The sequence below is a fragment of the Amblyraja radiata genome, chromosome 23 (assembly GCF_010909765.2).
Source record: "Amblyraja radiata isolate CabotCenter1 chromosome 23, sAmbRad1.1.pri, whole genome shotgun sequence".
Taxonomy (NCBI): Eukaryota; Metazoa; Chordata; class Chondrichthyes; order Rajiformes; family Rajidae; genus Amblyraja; species Amblyraja radiata.
Window position 1 is genome coordinate 29,614,974 of NC_045978.1, and position 24,413 is coordinate 29,639,386.

The 24,413-nt window shown below is 42.7% G+C and overlaps 1 protein-coding gene across 1 annotated transcript in view; it reads right to left on the bottom strand.

Annotated features, from left to right (window-relative positions):
- Positions 1–512: 512 nt before the first annotated feature.
- lama5 (laminin subunit alpha 5) overlaps positions 513–24,413 on the bottom strand; it is a 276,023-nt gene continuing 252,122 nt past the window's right edge. Inside the window, exons 67-80 of the mRNA XM_033041941.1 lie at positions 23,785–23,933; positions 21,197–21,329; positions 19,496–19,639; positions 16,779–16,909; positions 16,078–16,245; positions 13,988–14,120; positions 11,970–12,118; positions 10,013–10,202; positions 7,918–8,070; positions 6,976–7,132; positions 5,557–5,687; positions 3,998–4,091; positions 2,511–2,630; positions 513–944 (exon numbers count right to left, since the gene is read on the bottom strand). Coding sequence (XP_032897832.1) covers positions 796–944; positions 2,511–2,630; positions 3,998–4,091; positions 5,557–5,687; positions 6,976–7,132; positions 7,918–8,070; positions 10,013–10,202; positions 11,970–12,118; positions 13,988–14,120; positions 16,078–16,245; positions 16,779–16,909; positions 19,496–19,639; positions 21,197–21,329; positions 23,785–23,933 — 2,001 coding nt within the window. The 3' untranslated portion in view covers positions 513–795. The remainder of the gene's footprint in view (positions 945–2,510; positions 2,631–3,997; positions 4,092–5,556; positions 5,688–6,975; positions 7,133–7,917; positions 8,071–10,012; positions 10,203–11,969; positions 12,119–13,987; positions 14,121–16,077; positions 16,246–16,778; positions 16,910–19,495; positions 19,640–21,196; positions 21,330–23,784; positions 23,934–24,413) is intronic.

Below are 24,413 nucleotides of genomic sequence, written 5' to 3' on the forward strand. Positions count from 1 at the left end.
AAATTAGGTTGTCTTTTGTTACTGATTTTCCAGCCAGAGGAAGGAGACCTATTTTAATTTGTAATATTGGCTCAGTGCAAAATAGGCCGCTTCTCCTTTTGCTCTATTTATACAGCACTGCCTGTTAAAGGGCTACTGAGGACTCCAAGAATTTTACTTATGACCTCAATAATTCAGTATAGGTCACTGGTAAAGAATATTGGTAAGCTTCATTCCTAAATACTAGTGGTCATCAGAAACACTTCACTGGCTATTTGAGAATGATCTAAGTTTATAAATTAATAATGTACAGTTGCAGTTAGAGAATTACAGATTACACTGCAAATAATTAATGATGCACTGGAATTTTAACTGACAAAACATAACTGAATTCTTAATTTAGCTCAACTAACCTACTGTCATGTTTATGTTTTTAATTTTCCCAGTTGGATTACTTTAATTACAGTAGTATTGCAGAAATACCTCTGTCCATTTTTTTAATAAACTTAAAATAAAATGAATGCAAATGCCGATTCAAATTGGACAAGTCACACAGTATAGGAAGTTTTATTTTGACTTGATTATGTACCAGTGTTCTGCACATAGTGCTACAAATGTAAAACAGGATCGTAAAACCAGTGTTGCAGGATAAATTATACCCCTTTAATATTTTCCTCCCAAAATACCAAATAAAAAGGCTATTAAAATAGCTTATAAAAATTCGTAGCAAAATTCTGAAATACAGTACAAATTTAAGTGCATAAGTGGATTGAAAATCATACCAGATTTGGGAAAGTTTTAGTCCTTCCACTCTGATTACAATAATGGGCAGCCACTACTAATACCACCACTCTGTATAGATGTTGGTTGATTTAACTGTATTGAATTTTGATTAATGAGGCAATTCTTTACACAGCCAACAAATGAGCGACGTATTGGTGACAACATTGGAATTTGCACAGTATCTGTAATAAAAAGGGAACAGTCACTTAAAAACAAATGACAAGCTCTGAACTATACATACAATATTCCACTGAAATTGTTTAATTGATTAAGCTACTGCTGTGTCCTAAGTATGGTTGGACATCTAATTATGTTATTTTTTTAAAGAGCATGTCACAAGTCAGTTACAGAATTTAACCTGGAACAAACTACCCAAACTGCTTCAAACATTCCAACTGTTGTAATTGAAGCAGTTACTTGAATAAATAGGGAGAGTTCATCCAAGTCATGCCAAACAGAGAAATATGTTGCAGCATTCTCAAGACGAGATCCAACATAACAAGACTAGATTAATCAATTAGATATTCAGTCATATGACACAAAACCATTTTCCATTCTATTAAATCCCTGAGCTAATCCCATTTGCCTGCATTAAGCCCCTAATTCCCCCAAACATGTCCAGATTTTATTGCGCTTCAACCATTTTTGCTGATATGTGTCAAAATGTGAAAAAAAAAATCAACTTCTGCTTCGTACCATCAAACCAATTATGTATCCAATTAGCTAGCTCCTCCTGGATCCCAAGCAATCTAATTGCCCTGACAGACTCGCCATAAAGGCCTTACTAAAGTCCATATAGATTGTATCCACTAAGGTGGATCCTCTGGCTGCCATGCCTGTGCGTAATCACCACAGTGATTTTAAAGAGGTTGACAGAACAAAGTCTTAGACTTCATATTATTACTATAACAAAAATTTCCCTACATTTAACAAACATTTACTGTTAAACATCACTATACATGCGGTTAAATGGGCTGATGAAAAATTCCTAAACATGCTGCTCCCATCTGTGTAACATCCAATTCTCAAATCTCATCCAATAATTACTGAAAGCATGCAAAGATTTTGTTCACCTCGGGCTTGGTGAGCATGTGGCTTTTTATCAAAGAGTACGTTAACTTAGCTAAAATGATTTTGCTTTTGGAGGTGCACCGAGGAGCTTGGGTTTGACAGCCCTTTGCTTTCTACCTGCTAGGGTGTTGATCAATCTAGAACACATTTTGAGGTGAAGAACGATTTAAAGCTCCATGGATCTGTCCCAGACTTGGTGCTGCCAGTGAACCAAACTACAGTGTCCTAGGTTTTAGTCACTGGCTCATCCTAAAGAGGATCTGAAAGAGGATGGCCCTTTGTACATTTATCTCACCAGATCAGCACTGCACAGTTCAATAACAAAATTGACTTTGTTGGGGAAGCTGGGATGTAGCAATCTTTCTGGCGTTACCACATTTTTGTTTTTCAATCTTATCAATATCATCAACCATTTTTTTTTCAAGGGGATGAGGTACAATCCAGTGAGTACTTTGCCCACCAAGGGAAATTCTTATTTTGTAGCCGAGACTGGGAGTGTTGGCGATTAACTAACAATTGAGCCACATCTGGTTATCGTTCCACCAGAGGCTTCTGACTAGTGAGAGGGTTCCCAATGGACAATACCTCTGGCAAAGTGTGGCAAAATGATGGGATTTATTGTTGCACATAATTAGAGCAATAATTGTTCCATTTGCAACACAACTCGTGTAACGTACCTGGTATGCCTCCCATGTAAAGGATCTGTTTGGAATTCATACGTGGAACATACAGTGGTCCCACTGTGTAATTACTCTCAGTATCCACATCAAGCTGTATCACATTCTTCCTTTTGATAACTACAAAAGGCAAATAAATAAGAATCAATGTTACAAATTTATCTGTGTGAAAAATATCCAAAGCACAAGGTAAATAACTGACTGGGTTGACAAAGCAATTTATAGACCAAGATAATAGGTCCCTGACCTCATAGAACTTGCAAACAGAAAATGGAACGATCATGATCTGCAAAGAATGATCTTCCTGCCCACCTATAGACAAGCATCAGGCTTGTGTGTTGCATCATTTAGAATTATTGTACAGCATGAAAGCAAGCCCTTGGGCGCAACTCATCCATGCCGAACATGTTGCCTAATTAAGCTAGTCTCATTTGTTTCCTTTTAGTCCCTTGTCTAATGTCACAATTATATTCAACTATCATTTACATAAACACACCTTTGACAATAGGTGCAGGAGTAGGCCATTTGGCCCTTCGAGCCAGCACTGCCATTCAATGTGATCATGGCTGATCATCCACAATCAGTACCCCGTTCCTGCCTTCTCCCCATATCCCCTGACTCCACCGTCTTTAAGAGCCTTATCAAGCTCTCTCTCAAAAGTATCCAGAGAACCGGCCTCCACCGCCCTCGGAGGCAGAGAATTCCACAGACTCATAACTCTGTGTGAAAAAGTTTCCTCATCTCCATTCTAAATGCCTTACCCCTTATTCTTAAACTGTGGCCCCTGCTTCTGGATTCCCCCAACATCAGGATCATGTTACCTGCTTCTATCGTGTCCAAAGATTAGTATCATATGTTTCAATATGATCCTCCCTCATCCTTCTAAATTCCAGAGCATACAAGCCCAGCCGCTCCATTCTCTCAGAATATGACAGTCCCGCCATTCCGGGAATTACGCTGCACTCCCTCAATAGCAAGGATGTCCTTCCTCAAATTAGGGGACCAAAACTGCACACAATACTCCAGGTGTGGTCTCACTAGGGCTCTGTACAATTGCAGAAGGACCTCTGCTCCTATACTCAACTGTGGCCAACATGCCATTCACTTTCTTCACTGCCTGCTGCACCTGCATGCTTACTTTCATTGACCGATGAACAAGGACCCCCAGATCCCATTGTACTTCCCCTTTTCCCAACTTGACACCATTTAGGTAATCTGCCTTCCTGTATTTGCTACCAAAGTGGATAACCTCACATTTATCCACATTAAGCTGCATCTGCCCACTCACCCAACCTGTCCAAGTCACCCTGCATACTCATAGCATCCTCCTCACAGTTCACACTGCCACCCAGCTTTGTGTCACCTGCAAATTTGCTAAATTTGCTCCCATCTTCTGTATAAAGGTCCCTTTCAAATCTTTCCCGTCACCTTAAACCTAGGTTTTGACTTCCCTACCCTGGGGGAATATTTTGGTATTTCACTCTTACCTGCTATCCGGTGCCACTGCCCATTACACAGAGACTGTTCTGGAGTGACTGATGCTGAGAATTCTCCAGCTCCATTGTTCAACTGAACAATAACCTTTAAAATCAAAGGTAGAGAAAGGTCAAAACCAATACAAGTTCATCTATTCTCTTACCCACACAATCTGTTTAATATTATAAACATCGTAAGTATAAAATTCATCTCCTGAATTGAAGGTTAGTTTTGGTTGTGGATATCCAGACGTCTCAACCTATGATTCTGGAGTCAGAGTGATACACTGGGAAAACAGGCCCTTTGGCCTAACTTGCCCACACCGGCCAAACATGTCCCAGCTACACTAGTCCTACCTGCCTGTGTTTGGCCCATATCCCTCCACACCTGTCCTTTCCATGTACCTGTCTAACTTTTTCTTAGATGTTGGGATAGTCCCAGCCTCAACTACCTCCTCTGGCAGCTTGTCCATACATTCACCACCCTTTGTGTGAAAAAGTTACCCCTCAGATTCCTATTAAATCTTTTCCCCTTCACCTTAAACATATATCCTCTTGTCTTTGATTTGCCTACACTGGGCAAGACTCTGTGCATGTACCTGATCTATTCCTCTCATGATTTTATGCACCATTATAAGATCGCCCCGCATCCTCCTGCTCTCCCAAGGAATCTGAGTCCCAGCCTACTCAACCTCCCTATAGCTCACACTCTCTAGTCCTGGCAATATCCTCATCAATCTTCTCTGTATCTTTTCCAGCTTGACAACATCTTTCCTATAACATGGTGCCCAGAACTGGACACAATACTTTAAATACGACCAACGTCTTATGCAACTGCAACATGACCTCCCAACTTCTATACTCAATACTCTGACTGATGGAGGCTAATGTGCCAAAAACCTTTTTGACCACCCTATCTACCTGTGACTCCACCTTCAAGGAACCATGCACCTGTACTCCTGGATCCCTCTGCTCTACAACACTCCCCAAAGCCCTTCCATTTACTGTGTAGCTCCTGTGGAATCACAAATTTCAACCACTAATGGTCTGTAGCTAGGAAGATTAATCATACTAACACCCCAAAGCTGGAGCTGAGTGTTAAGCAGACAAACAAATTGGACAGTCTGTATAAAACCTGAACTTTGCCTAAATACTGATCAATGCTGAGATCACTATCTCTGACATGCTTTTTGAGTTGTGGCATTGCCACGAAAAATCTTGATGTTCATTGATCTGATCACCTCAATTTCTCTTGTTGCTTGCTGTCAACTATTTTGGATATGAAGTGCTTAGTGAGATTCCGTTTACATACAAGATCCTAAGCAAATTCAGCAGTGACTAATCATCACTTGTCCAGAACTCCAGTAGATCGTGAGAACATTCTAATTACCCAAGCAAGCAACAAAATGTTGTCCCATCTAACATGTCATAATCTCCATGGATGTTTGCCATTTAGTATGTTTCACTGCTGGTCAATTACATTTTGACATGTACTTGGCTATATTTCCAAATCTAAAAAATCTTCTCTGAATCATAATTGAGCCTGATATTGATTTAAAAATGTCTCTTACCTGCCCATCCTCTGCGTACAGACTGAAGTGATAGCTCTGTTTTCTTCCAACATGGAAAAATACACCCGACAAACTCCTGGGACGCACTTCAAACATTAGCTCATAATCTTTGTCAAGAACAAAGAACTCATCTAAGCAAAAAAAGGAAAATGGAAATATTGCGGAAGGCAGAATAAGATGTCGGCACCCGCGGGGAAACAATATGTCCCATTCCTGATCGTTGACCATTGTAACCTGTGGGAAAGTAATCAGCTCAGGAACTGATGATGTGTCTGCAATATGAACTTTTCAAAAGAAGCTTATCACTGCATCTCAGTCCATGCTACAATAATTAAGCTAAACCTAAAATGCTGGAAACACTCAATGGGTCAGGCAACAGCTGTGGAAAGGGAAGCAGATTTACCACTGGGATAATTTACTTTGTCAGGTGTTGGTAGCACAAACGGAGGGTATTCAACCTGAGGCTTTAATTTTGTTTCTCCTTCCACAGATATTGCCTAATCTGAATATTTCAAGTATTGTCTTTATTTCAGATTTCTAACATCTGCAGTGCTTTCATTTTCATGTAACATGTATAATCAACAAATGGGGGCAGTATGCCCTATACTGGCATTTAAGGCCAAGATAAGGCTACTCTTACGAACTTTGAAACTTTGTGGGCGCCAAAAATGTGGCGACTCTTTGTGTACGGTCTCGGTGAAGTCTACTATTACACTACAATCGTTGCATTTTTGTACTTGTCTATGACTGTGTTTCTCTATAGTATGACCTTATCGGATTGTATGCAAAACAAAGAGTTTCACTGTACGTAGGTACCTAGGTACATGCGACTATAAAGTATCATCATAGACAGAGCCTTCTCCAGGGCAGCTCCCAGGCTCTGGAACTCCCTCCCCAACTGATCCGCAATTCCGTGTCCCTCACCATCTTCCAGTCCCGCCTCAAGACCCATCTCTTCACCTCTGCCTATCCTTAGCCCCACGTCCCCCTCCCTTTTCATCTGTGCTTGAATTGCCTCATATTGTGTTTTGAATTGTATTCTGTCTTTACTTTGTGTACTAGTCATGTCTCTACTATTTATTTCATTCCCCTTGCATGTTTTTCCTCTACCTGCTAAATTTTTGTAAGGTGTCCTTGAGACTCTTGAAAGGCGCCCATAAATAAAATTTATTATTATTATTATTATCATCATACGGGGAGAGTATGTGATTTACATGCAGTTAACTGCAGTCTGTGCATTCCTCACAAAAGAAACGGGTTACTTGGAAATGATAGTAAAATCACGTCCAGCACTGGCTACTGTGCTTGGGACCCCTTGAGGATAATACTGGCTATTGCATGTTGTCGGTAACTTTTTTATCAAATGGGCATGTCGCTGTTAAAGAGAAAATGGAAATAGTAATATTTAAATTTTAATACCTATAATTATGTAGCCTCCTGCACTGGAGAAAAACGTTCCCATTTCAAGACTTCCCTCATAACACGGTGTGACGTTGTAAGCACGTGAAAGTGGTTCCACACGTTTTCCATCCAGTTGGAAGTTTCGGATGCAACCATTAAACCTAGTGGAAGTGCCCTGAAATAAAATAGATACTGGACTTCACTCAATGTTCAGAGTATTTCACACACAGTCACATCTAAATGAATAGAAATGTGGCAAGCTCTGCATGGAAAAAGATTGTTAAAGTAGGACAAAGGGTTTTTTGGAATTACTGTTAAAACACAAAGTACTTGTGCTATAACACCAGGATAAGCGCTCAACCAAGAAAGCCAATGCCAAAGTAGTATCTAAACTACCGATACACACTTATGCTACAGGACAATAACTAACTACATATTCAGTAGTAAGTTATCTACATGTTAACAAACACACAAACTACATGTTTAACCAAGAAATCCAATCCCTATGCCACATGAGAGTCTAAAATTCCTTTACACAGTTAAACTATGGACAACAAAAACTAGGCGTGTGAATGCCAATATATCATTGGGGTTATCAAGTGGACATCTCCCCTCACAGGTATTTTGTTGAGTTAGGCCCATAACAGCTTCATTAACATTATTGGAGTAACGTTGTCCTAGACCAAGGAAAGGACCTAGGGAACAACTATCTGTTATTCTCCCTGGGGTCCAGGTCTTCCGCATGTTGACCAACAGATGCCAGGAAATGGACGCTAGTGTTGAAATTTACAAGCAAGAGAAGGGGCAAACATACCAGGGAATGAATGGGTTTCAGGATGACAAGGTATCTGTTACTGTTGTACAACACCATCATGCCTAAATTCACATGGGAGTAACAGGTACAACCATTTTGTGTTTTATATCACAAGCTGAGGTTTGAGGCTGTCCAGTGCTTTTTACCTGAGCAATCCTCCTTGCTTTTCCTTTCGGCACTGAACCCACATAGAATGGAGCTTTGACCTCCAAGGACCCTAAGGATAAGATGCTCCGTGTCTGTGCCCGTAAACCATCGATGACCAGCTGCCCCTGGTGCCGGTCTCTGCTGAAAAATATCTGGAAACAATACATTTCACAATTAAACAACTAAAACCTGTTTCTGCCTGATATCGGGTTACTCAATTTCAGCAGGAAGGGTGAATGGTGGATGTTCCTTTGTTTAATTATGATCATTGGTCAATAATATACAATGTTGAAACAAAATGGAGGCAGATATATGCAAATCTCGCCACATATTGGTGGAAAAAGACAAATTTTGTATTTAGTTAAAACCACAATCAGCGGCAAATCAAACAAGGTCAGATCAGGTCTTCCCAAATACTAACAATGCCAATTGTTCCTCAAGATGTGAATTGAGGCATTCCCAAGCCTCACACTGGCTTTATATTTTAAATGCTTATTTTGGTCAGGTTATTTTGGTCTGTTCTTCTGCTAGAAAAGCATGAGGTCACGTTGGCCTTCATCAGTACATATCTGGCTTAATGAGCTGGTCTTGCTGTCCCTTCACATTGGAGGTTGAGGAATCTATATAGTTTCTTCCAGCCGGGTTTATTTTAGACTATTGGGATACGGCACAGAAACTGGCCTTTCAGCCGAGTCCATGCCAGCTATCGATCACTAAAGTTGTCACACTAGGGACAATTTACAATTTATTTTAACCAAAGCCAATTAACCTACAAACCTGTAAGTCTTAGTGGGAGTGTGAGAGGAAACTGGAGCACCCACTGAAAACCCGCTTACAGGGAGAACGTACAAACTCCGTACAGACAGAACCCGTGGTCAGGATCAAACCCGTGTCTCTGTCGCTGCAAGACTGCAACTCTTACCCCTGCGCCACTGTACTGCCCAATGCATGGCTGAGATTCCACACCCTATCAGCACTATGTTTCCTGCAGCTTTTAACTGGACAAGGTATTCTGTGCGAAGATTAGAAACCCCAAAAACAATTTTTGAAGTTTTAATTAATGGCTTTTGTATGAGTTTAGGCAACATTCTGTTCTTTAAGTTTGGGCCAGAATGTTATTCAAGCATTACTGCTTAACAAAATGATAAGAAGTCCAGTCATTGTTGAAGTCAAATTGACTGAACTCACTTTTACTGAGCCTCCCATTATCTTACATTAATTTGCTCTGTTGCAAATTTCCCCATCTCGATTCTATTGCTCAAATAGAAACCCTTTGCCGAAAAGGGATTGCTAGTATGGCCTGCTTGTCTTTGTCACATATGCACTCAAACTTGTTACTGAAGGAAAACACAAAGTGCTGGAGAAACTCAGTGGGCAGGCAGCAACTGGTGAGAGAATTGACAATCAAAGTCTTGGGTCAGGACCCGTCTACAAACTGATCAGATGAGGAGTAGGAGTTTTTGCTCAAAGCTCCAACATCTGCACCGCCACTACTGAAGCAGCTGACAGTGCAACCTAGCTGTCCGCTGCCATAATTCTACACGGACAAAACTGGAAATTGGGCATTGATTCTAAATGTTTCTGGTCTGCAAGGCAGTGTAGATTTAATTTTAGGAACATAAAAAATTAGTCCAAATCTGGATTTTCTACTATAAATTGTTGGGAGATTGTCATTGGGATGCAATCTCCTATCACAATTACTTGATGTTTGTATTTGCTGTCCTGTCCAGATTTTACACAAGGATGCTGCACTGTTGTGAGGTCAACAATACGCCCACCACAATCTAGCTCCTAAAAGCACTTCCATGTTTACATACAAGACAATACATTGCGCCCAAGTATATTCAGCTGAATGAGAAATCCTACCTTTCCCCATTCGTAAAGATAAAATCCATGTTGTTTGGACAGAATTTAAATTAAGAAAACTAATTTTAAATTACCCCAATTAAATTGAGCCATTTGTCCTAGTACTAGAATAAAAATGGACAACTGAAGTTAACCTATTCTTCGAAGGCCAGAAATATTCTTGAATAGTCATGTTAATACTGGGAACAGAAGTTTTTTAAAGTCTATTTCTGAATCTGCAATACGTACGGTATGCCACGATCCATCGTTATACTTTTCTTTGGTTGCAATCCGTAGTTTCTTCCCTTTGATTTCAAACATGAAGACAAAACGGCCCTTGGAAAGCAAGAGAACCATAAAGGTGGTTTCCCAATCGTTGGATACATAAAAAAGCATCCCATGGGATGAATTGCTGCGAACCTCCATGGAGAAACTAGACCTAGAGAAATAAGAGTAAAACAAATGGCACAAAGCCTTCTCAAGTACATAAAAACATTCCGGTTCTAAGAAATGCGAGCAAAATCTGTCAGATTGAGCTGGAGTACCATAGACAATAAGACAGTACAGCAAGGCAACAAGCTCTTCGGCTCACAATGTTTGTGTCGAACAAGATGCTAAATTATCACTCCTCCCTTTTACCTGCGCACGGTAGAAATTCCTCTATTCTCTGCATATTCATGTGCCTCACTAAAAACATCTGAAACACCCCTATCGTATCTGCTTTCACAATTCCTGGCAGTGTGTTCCATGTATCCACCACTCGCTCATCTCCTTTAAACTTTCCCCCTCTAACCTTAAAGCTACACTCTCTGGTCTTTGATACTTCCATCCTGGAATCAAGGTTCTGACTGTCTATCCGATCTCTGACTCAATCATTTTATATACTTTCACCAGCTCACCCTCATCCTAAAACCCTAAAAAAAAACAATCCCAAGTTAGTCCCAAGTTAATGACTTAGAGAAAATGCCGATGACTAAGGAAATGGCGGAATTATCGACAGTGAGGAATGCTGTCAAAGAATACAGCGGGATATATATCAGCTACCTCACCGAACCACAGTTTTATAAAGTTGCAGCATGACATCCTGACTCTTATGCTCAATTCCCCCACTGATGAAGGCAAGCACACCATACGGTTTCTTCACCATTCTTATCCACTTGCGTTGCCACTTTCAAGGAGCAAAGAACTTGGATCCCAAGATCCTTCTATACATCATTGCTGTTAAGGGTCTTGCTGTTAACTGTAATATTGTCCCTTTATATTTGACCTCTCAAAGTGAAAAATCTCACACTTGCTCAGATTAAACTCCATTTGTTATTTCTCCTACCATATGCAGCTGATCGATATCCTGCTGTATTGTTTGACAGCATTTCTCACTGTCGATAATTCCGCCATTTCCGTAGTCATCTGCAAACTTACTAACCAACCCGTCTGCATTTTCTCTAAGTCATTTATATATGTCACAAACAATGGAGGTCCAAGCAGAGATCTCTGTGGCATACCACTGGTCACAGACCTCCAGCAAGAATAACACCCTTCCACCACTCCCCTCTGTCTCTATGTTATAGAATCTGTTATAGTACTTAATCCAAACTACCATGTCACTGTACTTCCCATGCATCAGAGTCATAAAGTGTGGAAACAGGCTCTTCGGCCCAACATGACCACACTGACCAACATTTGGTCCTATATTCCTCTAAATCTATCCTATCCCTGTACCTGTCCAAATGTTTATTAAATGTTACGATACTACCTGCCTCAGATACCTCCTCCAGCAGCTTGTTCCTTACACCCACCAATCTGTGTGAAAAAGTTACCCCTCAGGTTCCTCCCTCACCTTAAACTTATGTCTCCTGGTCCTCGATTACCCTGCTCTGGGCACGAGACTCTGTGCTTCTCCCCGATCTATTCCTCTCATAATTTTGCACAGCTCTAATCTCATGAATCAGCCTACCGTGAGATTCAATAGCATAGTTATCTTTTACGTTTAAATACACCTTCCATAAAAGAATGTGAATCACAAACAATGCCATTGCCACTGTGCACTGAACATATTGTGTTCCAAGTTATATGTCCACATAGGAAAAAAGAGCAACATTTCACAAACCATATATCCGAAATGAACAACGTAAATACAAGGAATACATTTGAATGTCTACATTTAAAGTAATTCAGAAAGACGGGAGTGGAGGTTGGAGAAACTTGCCTCATACGGAAGGATTCTGGAATGTTGTCATATTCCAAGCGGCTGAGGTGGGAACCTCTGAAGTATTGGGCGTTGCTCACAGCAGCTGGTTCCCTTGGCAACCGGCAATTTTCCTGCATTCGCTGTTTGCTTCTAATCTTGCTGGTAGCCTTCAAAATTCAAAATCAAAATGACAACATGCCTCAAAGACCACAATCTCAGGTTAAAAAGTCCCATTCTTTATAACGGCACAACTGGCCTTTTTTTTATTGCGTCTACAACATGGTGAATCATCCCAGAGTTTTAAGCGAGAGTCGCCAAACAACCGATCCATATCAGGAGATAGTGTGTAGGAAGGAACTACAAATGCTGGTTTACTCCAAAGATAGATACTGGAGTAACTCAGCGGGTCCGGCAGCATCTCTGGAGAGAAAAGGAATGGGTAACGTTTCAGTCTGAAGAAGGGTCTCAACTCGAAACATCACCCATTCCTCTTCTCCAGAGATGCTGCCTGTCCTGCTGAGTTACTCCAGCATTTTGTGTATATCTTCAGCAGACCCAAGGTTAAGGGAGGGAAGTTTGAAAGAGTTTGGGTTAAGGTTTATTTTACAGCAAATGAGTTGGAGACACGTTGGGGACAGAGATAAAGGCCTTGGACGTAGAGTGCAGAGTTGCCAATGGTGGAATATAAATTTGAGGAAGGATATTCTTGCTATTGAGGGACCGCAGCGTAGGTTTACAAGGTTAATTCCCAGGATGGCGGGACTGTCAAATGCTGAGAGAATGGAGCGGCTGGGCTTGTATACTCTGGAGTTTAGAAGGATGAGAGGGGATCTTATTGAAACATATAAGATTATTAAGGGTTTGGACACACTGGAGGCAGAAAACATGTTCCCGATGTTGGGGGAGTCCAGAACTAGGAGCCACAGTTTCAGAATAAGGGATAGGCCATTTAGAATGGAAACGAGGAAACACTTTTCCTCACAGAGCGTTGTGAATCTGTGGAATTCTCTGCCTCAAGAGGGCGGTGGAGGCCGGTTCTCTGGATACTTTCAAGAGAGAGCTAGATAGGGCTCTTAAAGATAGTGGAGTCAGGGGATATGGGGAGAAGGCAGGACTGATTGGGGATGATCAGCCATGATCACATTGTATGGCGGTGCTGGCTCAAAGGGCCGAATGGCCTACTCCTGCACCTATGGACTATTGTCCATAAGGATGGTGAAGAGACCAGAGCTGAAGAGTGCAGAAGTTGCAGAGGAGAGATGGAAACGATTAGGTTGGATAGTTAGGGATGGCAAAGGCTATGCAGCAATTTAAAAACAATAAACTCAATCCTTAAAAATCAAATTAGCTTGTCATAATCTTAAAACCATAAGACTCAGACTCAGGATCAGGATTAGGCCATTCGGCCCATCACGTCTGCTCCGCCATTTGATCATGGCTGATCTATTTTTCCCTTTCAACCCCATTCTCCTGCCCCCTCTCTGTAACCTTTAATGCCTATCATGAAATAGAAAACCCATGCAATACTGAAGAGATCAAGTGCATCTGTGCCTGCTAGGTGCAGCAGGGGAGCAAGGAATTCCAGGAAATGTTGCTGACTTTTGCGATGCAAATTTCAACTTATTTAAGTTTCTATAGTCATAAGGTCATAAGTAAAAGGAGCAGAATTAGGCCTTTCGGCCCATCCAGTCTACTCTGCCATTCAATCATGGCTGATCTATCTGTTCCTCCTTACCCCATTCTCCTGCTTTCTCCCCATAACCCTTAGCACCCGTACTGATCAAGAATATATCTATATTTGCCTTAAATATATCCATTGACTTGGCCTCCACAGATTCACCACCCTCTGACTAAAGAAACTCCTTCTCATCTCCTTCCTAAAGGAACATATTTTAATTCTAGATCTAGACTCTCCCACTAGTGGAAACATCCTCTCCACATCCACTCTATCCAAGCTTTTCCTGTCGATGCTTGTGAATGCTTGTCATTTAATGAGATGGGGTGATGATGTGAGGATGAGACTCAATCTCACTTACCTGTCTGAGTTTCTCCTTCTTGTGAAGTCGTATCTGCTGGGGTGGTTTTTCCCGAGGGCAACTGTTCAACTCTGCGCCCACTATCACGTCGTGCTTCTGGAGATTCAATACTGACTGCTGGCTTGGATCTTTACTGCACAAGAAAGGTAATAAACACTCATCCTTTTGCACGCAGGTTAATATTAATTTGACCCCGCCACAGTTATATTTTCTATCCTTTTGTGTTGAACAGACGTGTGCATTTCCAGTTATAGAGAGGTACAGCTCAGAAACAGGCCCTTTGGCCCACTGAGTGGTTCAGTGGTAGAGTTGCTGCCTACAGTGCCAGAGACCCAGCTCCGATCTTGCCTACACTTGCTGTTTGTACAGATTTTGTACAATCTCCCTGTGACCGCATGGGTTTTCACCGGTTTCCTCCCATATTCCAAAGATGTGCAGGTTTGTAGGTTAGATATGCGGGAAGGAATTGTAGATGCAGGTTAATACCAAAGAGAGACACAAAGTGCTGGAGCAACTCAGCGGGTCAGGCAGCATCTCTGGAGAAAAGGAGCAGGTGATGTTTTGGTTCAGAATCTCCGACCTGAAATGTCCACTGTTCCTTTGCTCCAGGTTTGTAGGTTAATTATCTTCTGTACATTGTCCCGAGTGTGTAGGATAGAACTAGTGTACGGGTGATTGGTGGTCAGCGTGGGTTGACGGACCCATTTCCACGCTGTATCTTTAAACTCTAAAGCCCAAATGAACCGTCAAGTCATTGATTGACATGAATCTTACATTAATGCCAAGATTTATTCTCCCCACGTTCTTGTCAGTTTCAGTTCCCATTCTACCTACACGTTACGAGCAATTTACAGTGGACAATCAGTCTAGCAAACCTCGCATCTTTGGCATGTGGAAGCTGGAGCACTCAGAGGGAACATGGGTGGTCAGACAGAGAACGTGCAAACTCCACACGGACGGCAGCCAAGATGTGGCACCGTGGCTCAGCACTAGAGTTGCTGCCTTACAGCGCCAGAGACCCGGGTTTGATGCTGTCTGTGTGGAGTTCCTATCTTCTCCCCATGACCACGTGGGTTGTGGCCTGCGTGGGATTTCTCCGGGTGCTCCATTTTCCTCCCACACTCCAAAGACGTACAGGTTTGTAGCTGAGGTAAAATTATTCATTGATATTTTAATGGCGTATGTAGTAATACGCATACAGTGAAATCCTTGCTTTTGCATACAATCCGGTAAAATCGTACAGCAAACTTCACCTGGGCAGTACACTAATGGTACATTGTCCCTAGTGTGTAGGACAGTGCTGATGTACAGGTGATTGCAGGTCGGCGTGGATTTATTGGGCCGATGGGCCTGTTTCCAACCTGTCTCTCTAAAGTCTAAAATAAGGTCTAAAAAGTTTGGGATTGAACTACCCGAGTGTACAATACTGTGAAACAGTGGCACTACCAGCTGCATCCCCGTGCCATCATGTTTGGTTGACCAGGTTATGCGAAAATTGTAATTGGACCTAGGGGGTGCAAAGATTTACAAGGATGTTGCCAGGACAGAGGTTATAGCTATAAAGAAGACTCAATGAGCTCGGGTTTATCCCTCGATCTCTGTTTAGTTTAGTGTAGAGAAACAGCGCAAACCAGCCCGTCGGCCCACCAAGTCCATGCCGACCAGCGCTCCCCGCACATTTACACTATCTTACACACAATAGGGCCAATTTTACATTCATACATTTATACCGAAGATCTCGGAGGAAACCCACGTAGGTCACGGGGAGAACGTAAAACTCCATACAGACAGCACACGTAGTCGGGATCGAACCTGGGTCTCCGGCGCTATAAGGCAGTAACTACCGCTACCCCACCGTGCCGCCCCACTTTGCCTAATGATGTTACCTGATCAGCTGAGTATTCTCAGTATTTTCTGTTTTATTAAATAATTTAGTCGTTGAGTCGTGCCCAGAATACCAGGCAGTACTGCATTAGTAAAGTGACCAGCAGGTTTGATCTACACTTCAAGTATTCGAGAAGGGAATGAATGGCATCCCTACTGAGGACCAGGTTAGCTGATTGTTGATCCTGTGTACTCTCAAAACTCACTGATGCATGAAAATGTTGCTCATGCAGCCGGTCAAATTAGCTCCCAGGTCAGTTGCCGGCCCACCGCCCAGGTAAAGGTGTCCCTCCTTAATCTCCCTCAGCTGCCGCCTGCTTCTCCTGGACAGTTTTGCTTGCAGTTTCTCCTGATCATCGATGTTCATTGTGATCCTCAGGGAAAGAAAGGAAAATGGCAGGTTAGCGTTAAATTTCAATTACAGCGGTGACCACATTTCATAAAGTTAGTTAATGGCTGCAAAATGCTGCATGACATGTGAAATGCATCATATAAATCTGAGACACATGGTGCAGGTTGATATCTAACCAGGATTACACCCTAGCCAGCCCCTCCCTCCCATGTACTCTCCCCTCCCTTACCCTGGTCATCCTACCAGTTCCAGTGGTCGCATCCTTGTATACCTTTTGTTATCAGACCTTCCCCAGCCAACAATGTACAAACTCTATACAGACAGCACCCGTAGTCATGATTGAACCCAGGTCTTTGGCGCTGGAAGGCAGCAGCTCTACCACTCTGCCAGCGTGCCACAATTCTATGACATATGTGGTTAAAAGGCCATGTACTGGCTGGATATTTTTCAGATAATCCCATAAAATAATAACTACAGTAGAATTTGCCAGTTTCAGATGTTGCTGTACATTGTTTTATCAATTAACATTTAGAGCTGTATAAGCAGAGGACTTACTGATCATTCTTGATAAAGAAGAAGACATAGTGCAGGTTCCCGTCTGTATAATTCATTTGACTTTTAACTTCCGTATTTAATACCTTAAGGGCCACTTGTCGCTGCTTCAAAGAGACTTGACAGTTCCCTTCCTAACAAGGCAAAGCAAAAAAAAATTAAGTTCAACTGGAGAATAGCAAGTTGTGTGTTAGAAAAACAGATTTTGTTTTAAACTAAGTTTCAAAATCCGGCCCATATTTTATGAATATGAAATATTTATTTGCTTGTAGCATGGGCAAACACACTCATTTAGCCAGAGTCATACAGCGTGGAAACAGGCCCTTTGGCACAACTTGCCCACACCGACCAACATGCCCCCAATAATACTAGTCCCACCTGCCTGCTTTTGGCCCATATCCCTCTAAACCTGCCCTATCTATGTTCCTGTCCAAATGTTTCTTAAACGATGCGATAGTCCCTGCCTCAACTATCTCCTTCGGCAGCTTGTTCCATGCACCCACCGCCCTTTGTGTAAAAAGGTTACCCCTCAGGTGTTAATCCTGGCTAAATTGGAGAGGCTAGAACTTTAAAATGGGGTAAAAGCTTCAGGGCTGCTGGGAGATTTGGTCAATTTGGAATTGCTCTCTGCAGAGCTGGGACAAGCTGCGGAGTGGTGCCAGTGTGTCTAGAGCCTAGATACAATTTGCAAGAAAAGAATAAGAACATCTGCAGACCCTGTCAATTAGGTGCAAAATGCACAGAATGGATTGGATGGCTGCAAACCAGACACACACCTTGTAAATAATTGTAAATAATGTTGCAGAGTTCTACTTTGCCGAGTGTTGATTGGATGAGGTATTGAGCCTTGTCTGGGTTTCTTGCAGATCAGGGTAAATGTTTCTATGTTGGCTTCCTTGCGTAGTCCCGTTTGAATACAATGTATTGAGCTGCGGTATTATTGGGTTAGGGAAATGTCTGTTATGTATGGGGTTAATCGATATCTGTAATTGGATTATTAAGAAACCACCCCCATGTGGTTTGGCCCCTCCCATGAGTCCGCTACCATGAGGTCCAGCGTCGATCTTCTGGGACAGCGCTTGGGACTGCGTGACTTTCTGGAGTGTCTATGTTTGAGCGAGGCCTAGAGGGCTTGAGCAGGCCGATATGAGGAATGAACAAGGTACACAAAATTGCTGGAGGAACTCAGCGGGTGCAGCAGCATCTATGGAGCGAAGGAAATAGGCGACGTTTCGGGCCGAAACCCTTCTTCAGACTGATGGGGGGTGGGGAAAGAAAGAAGGAAAAAGGGAGGAGGAGGAGCCCGAGGGCGGGCGGATGGGAGGGTGGGAGGAGACAGCTAGAGGGTGAAGGAAGGGGAGGGGACAGCACAGGCTAGCCAAATTGGGGGAATTCAATGTTGAGTTCCCCCAATTTGGCTAGCCTGTGCTGTCCCCTCCCCTTCCTTCACCCTCTAGCTGTCTCCTCCCACCCTCCCATCCGCCCGCCCTCGGGCTCCTCCTCCTCCCTTTTTCCTTCTTTCTTTCCCCACCCCCCATCAGTCTGAAGAAGGGTTTCGGCCCGAAACGTCGCCTATTTCCTTCGCTCCATAGATGCTGCTGCACCCGCTGAGTTCCTCCAGCAATTTTGTGTACCTTCGATATTCCAGCATCTGCAGTTCCCTTTTGAACATGAGGAATGAACACGCGGTGGGATAGGTAGTAGTTGAACTGTTATGCGCTTTTGTTTAAAAAAAGATTAGTTGTTCAAGTGCTTGATTCAGTGTTTTTACTGAAACTAGACTGGGGGGAAGCTTAGATACGAGCAATTTACACAGGTTCCCATTAAATCTTCCTCCCCCCAACCTTAAAGCTATTTATTTTATGTTTGTTAATTAAAAGATACAGTGCAGAAACAGGCCTTTCAGCCAGAATCCACACTAACCACTGATCACTCTTTCATACTAGTTCTACATTGTGGAAAGAAACCGGAGTAACCGGAGGAAACTCATGTTGCAATAGGGAGAATGTGCAAACTCTAACCCTTCTTCAGACCTGAAATGTCAACTATTCTTTTCCTCCAGAGATGATGCCTGACCCGCTCAGTTATTCCAGCATTTTGTGCCTATCTTCGGTGTAAACCAGCATCTGCAGTTCCTTCCTGCACAGCTTATCATGTGAAGTGTAACAAACACAGGCTGGCTCCTGAAGGGTGCCATTCAATAACCTGGAGCAGATATTTTTTGTGTTCTAAACTCTTCAGATCATGCCAGGTGATTTGCAGAGCGATCTAACTGTGACAGGGAGAACCTTGGAAAAGAACATAATCCTACCCTCTGGTGAAAGGAGCAGGTTGTAAATGAACTCAAGGCCCATCAGCCTGCTATATGCACTTGGTTTTGCATTCTGCACCAGTTCTGTCAGAGGCAGAGATGCCCACCTCAAGATTTGCAGCCAGTTTTTGCAAGAAGAAGCAATGGCTTCAACAACAGCCCAGCCATGTGCACATATCCATCAATCTAAAGAAGGCTCCCGACCCGAAACACCTCCACCCACTGCCTGGCCCGTTGAATTACCCCAGCACTCGGTGTTTTGCTCAAGATTCCAGTATCTGCAGTTTCTTGTGCCTCTCTCTCCTGTACATTTCTAGCCACCCTCAAGGGGGTTGGTTTTGCACCTGGCCTGAGCAGTACAGGTGCGCCCTACTTCTAGCCACGCTGCCCACCCACAGCACCCACTTACCGTCGTGCGGTAGTAATACATCAGAGCGTTCTGTTGCTGGGTCTGGAAACCAAAGCCTGACATGAAGTCGTTACGAAGGGCCAGAATATTCTGAGGCATCAGACTCATGTAACCCTGGCCTGTAAAGTCGACAGAGCGCGAGACCTGAAACAAAATGCAGAATAATGTCAGGCTGAATTATTCTGGCACTAACAGCTTTGTTAACTGTATGTGTGTGTGCATGTAGACACAAAATGCTGGAGTAACTCAGCGGGACAGGCAGCATCTCTGGAGAGAAGGAATGGGTGACGTTTCAGGTCGAGATCCTTCTTCTTCTGAAGGGTCTTGTCCCAAAACGTCACCCATTCCTTCTCTCCAGAGATGCTGCCTGTCCCGCTGAGTTACTCCAGCATTTTGTGTCTATCTTCGCTTTAAACCAACATCTGCAGTTCTTTCCTACACATGTATGTGTATATGTGTGTGTGGGTGTGTTTGTATGTGTGTTTGCGCAGCACGGGTGTGAGTGTGTGTGTGTGTGTGTGAGTGTGTGTGAGTGTGTGTGTGTGCGCGCGCGTGTGTGTATATGCATGTGCATACATTATTAGGACAATTAGTATTAGGCCATTCGACCCATCAAATCTGTTCCATCATTCAATCATGGCTAATCAATTTTTCTCTCTCAACCCCATTTTCTGTGTAACCTTTGACACCCTTACTAATCAAGAACCTATCAATCCCGCTATAAAAATACCCAATGACTTCGCCTCCTCCGCCGTCTGTGGCAATGATTTGCCATCTTTCAGAGCAGCTGGTCATCCACACTTGGACACCGTACAAATATTAAATGTGCTGCAACAAAGCCCCGCTCCCAATGACACTTCATGTTGTGCCTTTCCTGGACTAGACTTTGAAATGAGCAGTAGCTGAACAATAGAATCAGTCACTGCTGCTGTGAGGTGATTGTAGGGAGTGCACCTGAAGGAGCAGATATGCATTGTACCGAATGTGGACAGTGAACAGAATCATATTGACTGTGCACAAAAGGTCATTGTTGAAGAACCTTGGACCCAAGTACTTTCCCACTTGGAATTATTTACTGTCAAATCATTTGAATGTCCAGATGCAGGTAAAGAACAGCAGTTAATGACAAAGACAAGAAAAGTACCCATACACTCATGGTGATTTTAGTTTAGTTTAGTTTAAAGAGACAGCATGGAAACAGGGCCTTTGGCCCACCGAGTCCACACTGACCAGTGTTCACCCGTACACTAGTTCTATCTTACACATTAGGGGCAATTGCAGAAGCCAATTAATCTATAAACCTGCACATCTTTGGCCTGAACAGAGTGAATATGGACAGGATGTTTCCATTTGTGGGAGAGTCTAGGACCAGAGGCCATAGCCTCAGAATAAAAGGACATTTCTTTAGAAAGACGAGGAGGAATTTCTTTAGTCAAATGGTGGCGAATCTGTGAAATTCATTGTGGAGGCCATCAATGGACATTTATGGCGGAGATTGACGGATTCTTGTTCAGTAAGGGTGTCAGGGGTTATGGGGTGAAGGCAGAAGAATCAGCCGAGATTGAATGGCGGAGTAGACTTGATGGGTCGAATGGCCTAATTCTGCTCCCAAAACTTATGATTGGTTATTAACACTGCAGCCAAAATTCCTTCCCCATTACTTGTCTGTTGTCACTAGGCGACAGGAAGGATAAGACTCACCAGCAGGTTAGCTGAGCATCCGTAACTAACTCCCCTGGTCTTTTCCCGCTTCAGGTCCAAATTCTTGTCCAGGGCCTTCACGGTTCGCATGCAGCCCTTTATGGAGCCACCTGTGGGAAATCTGCTCCTCAGGCTGAAAGGGAAAGTATCTCTCAGTTCAAAGCAATGACAAACTATGCACTTTGCTGGATCTCCGCAGACAGATACAAATTCTCAAAGGAGACATTTTACCAATGCCAGAGTTGAAAAGACGTGGGAGGAAAGAGGGCTCCACACACGAGACTGGACTCGTATCGATCGCCATATTCATTTTTCAAGCAATCCTAGCATTTTTTTCCTACATGTAATAAAAAGGGACAGCAGATGCTGGTTTACACCAAAGATAGACACAAAATACTGGAGTAACTCAGCAGGACAAGCAGCATTTCTGGAGAAAATGGATAAGCGATGTCTGGAATGGTCCAGGCACTTCTTCATTCTGGAAAAAAATAGATTTTTGTACTATACATTTGACAATTGAATTGGAGTTACTAAACTTCTGGTAACTTCTTCATTCTGAAGAAGGGTTCCGACCCGAAACATCACCTATCCATTTTCTCCAGGGTTGTTGCCATGACCCACCCGCTGAGTTGCTCCAGCATTTTGCGTCTATTATTTCTTTTCAATAGTCATCTATATGACTGAAATATAAGTCAGTATGTACTGAACAACAGGACACACCATCGCAGTACAGAGGTAGGACTGTGGCTATGTTGCTGGTGATCCAATAGCCAGGACTAAAGATCTGGCAACTTGAGTTCAAATCCAACCACAGTAGCTAGGGAATTTAAATTGAATTAATTAAATATATCTGATGGTGACAAGTGAAAGCACTCGATTCTTGTCGCAAACTCTAATATCCTTCACAAGGGGAAATATTGTTTGTACGATGCACAGTTCTATTAAAAGATCATCAGCCCAAGATATCAACTCTGTCTCTTGCTCCACAGCAGCTGCCTGACCTGCTGCATTTCTTTAGTTTAGTTTAGAGATACAATGTGGAAACAGGCCCTTAGGCCCACCGAGTCCACACCGACCAGCGATCATCCCACTCATTCACTCTGTCCTATACACATTAAAGTTAATTCTGTTTCTCTTTCCATAGATGGTGCTGAATGTTTCCAGCATTTGGTGTTTTTAGAACGGAAGGGAAGCTCTGTGATACGGTGGAGAGCGGGGGAGATTGACTGAGATGTGCTGGTGGTGCTGGCTGTAAAAGATCATAGAGTTCCAATGGATAAATATAGATCGTAGCACAGTAGAGCACAGGTACAGGCCATTTGGCCCACAATGTCCGTTGTGAACATGATCCCAAGATCAACTCTTATCTGCTTGCACATAATCAATATCCCTCCATTCCCTGCACTGTATATCCATGTGTCTATCCCAAAGCCTCTAAATGCCACTATTGTATCTGCCTCCACCACTACCCCTGGCAGGGCACTCGAGCATCCACCACACTCTCTGTAGCAAACCTGCCCCACGCAACTCTTTTAATCATGTCCCTCTCACCTTTATGAGTAGCCCTCTAGTATTCGATATTTCCATCTTGGGAAGAAGGTTCTGACTGTCTATCCTATCTATGCTCCTGTAAAGCTGCATCATGGCTGGCTGACTCTTATGCCTCGACCAATGAAGACGTGTACCATATGCCTTCTTTACCACTCTGTTGTCACTTCAAGGGTGTTATGGTCTTAAATCCAACGATCCCTCTGTGCATTAATGCTGTTAAGAGTCTTGCCATTAACTGTGTATTTTCCCCTTGCATTCGACCTCCCAAAGTGCACCCCACACTTGTTTGGATTAAATTACATCTGCCATTTCTCTGCCCATTTCTCTAGCCGACCAACATCCCATTGTATACTTGACAGCCTTCTTCACAGTCCGCAACTCCAGTGATCTTGGTGTCATCTGTAGTCTTACTAACCAACCCATTTACATTATTATAGAATTGTGAGATGTATATATTTGTGACAATGGAATATTGGCCTTTCACCACAACCCTCTGTCTTCTCTCTGCGATCCAGTTATGTATCCATATGACCCAAATGCCGTACACATTAACCTATATTATCTGAATAATAATGTATGACCTGAGAACAGATCAATGTTAACAGACATATGAAATCTGATTTACTAAAAGATGAGACAATGCAAAATGTTTGAAATATGAGATGCAAGGCTGGAATAGTTGATTCTATGAAACTGATGAATTCAGCAGTGGGTCTGGAAATCTGCAACGTGCCACTACAGAAGATTAGGTGGCATTCATCACACTTACGTCCATACTTGGTGAACTATGTAGGAGGCCAGAAGGCAGGGGCGAGTGGGAGTGTGTTGGGGAATTAAAGTGACAGACACTGGAATCTCAAGGTCATTTTTGCAGGCAAGTCTTTTTTTTTTTAAACTGAAAACTTCCAAGAATATAGTACCAAAGATATGGCAAGTTCTAATGGTAAGCAAAGTGGCGCCGATTTTAGGGAAATGCACACATCAGCTGAATAAGCACCCCGACCCCCTCTCCCCCCATCCCAGGCAGTGACTCTTACATCTCTGGCAGCATTTCTACAGGAACACCACCAAGATAATACTCAGAAATGGACGGGCGCGGGAGATCCTGCTCAGAAGTAAGAATCGTTTTCCTGTCCACACGCACGTAAATCTTCACTTTTTGGGAAAAGACCATAATTATCTGGATCTGAAAAACAAACAGACATTCGTTCAATTTTAATGATAGTTAAGGCCAGGACGGAATTGTTTTAGCTGGACGGTAATATACGTTGGACAAGGTCTTTTATCGTAAACAAGGTCCCTGGTCAACCTGGCAACTCAGGTGAAGTTACCAGAGGTTTAGTAACTCCAATTCAAGTATTATACATATATATAGTACAAATGTCTATATTTTTTGTTAGGACCTTTAGGTCAAATACAAATAATGGCAGTGCTATTATAGTAGAAGTATTTAAAAAAATAATTAACGGTGAACTTGACACCTAATGCATTTTAGCACAGGTTGGTCATCTGGAATCCTTAAATATTTTACTGGGAAGGAAAAATAATAACTGCAGGCTTCTGAATAATGCAACTACAGTTTGACAATTTACAGACAAAATCCTTAGCAGAATTGATGTACAAAGGGATCTTAGGATCCAAGCCCAAAGCTCCCTGAAAATTGCAA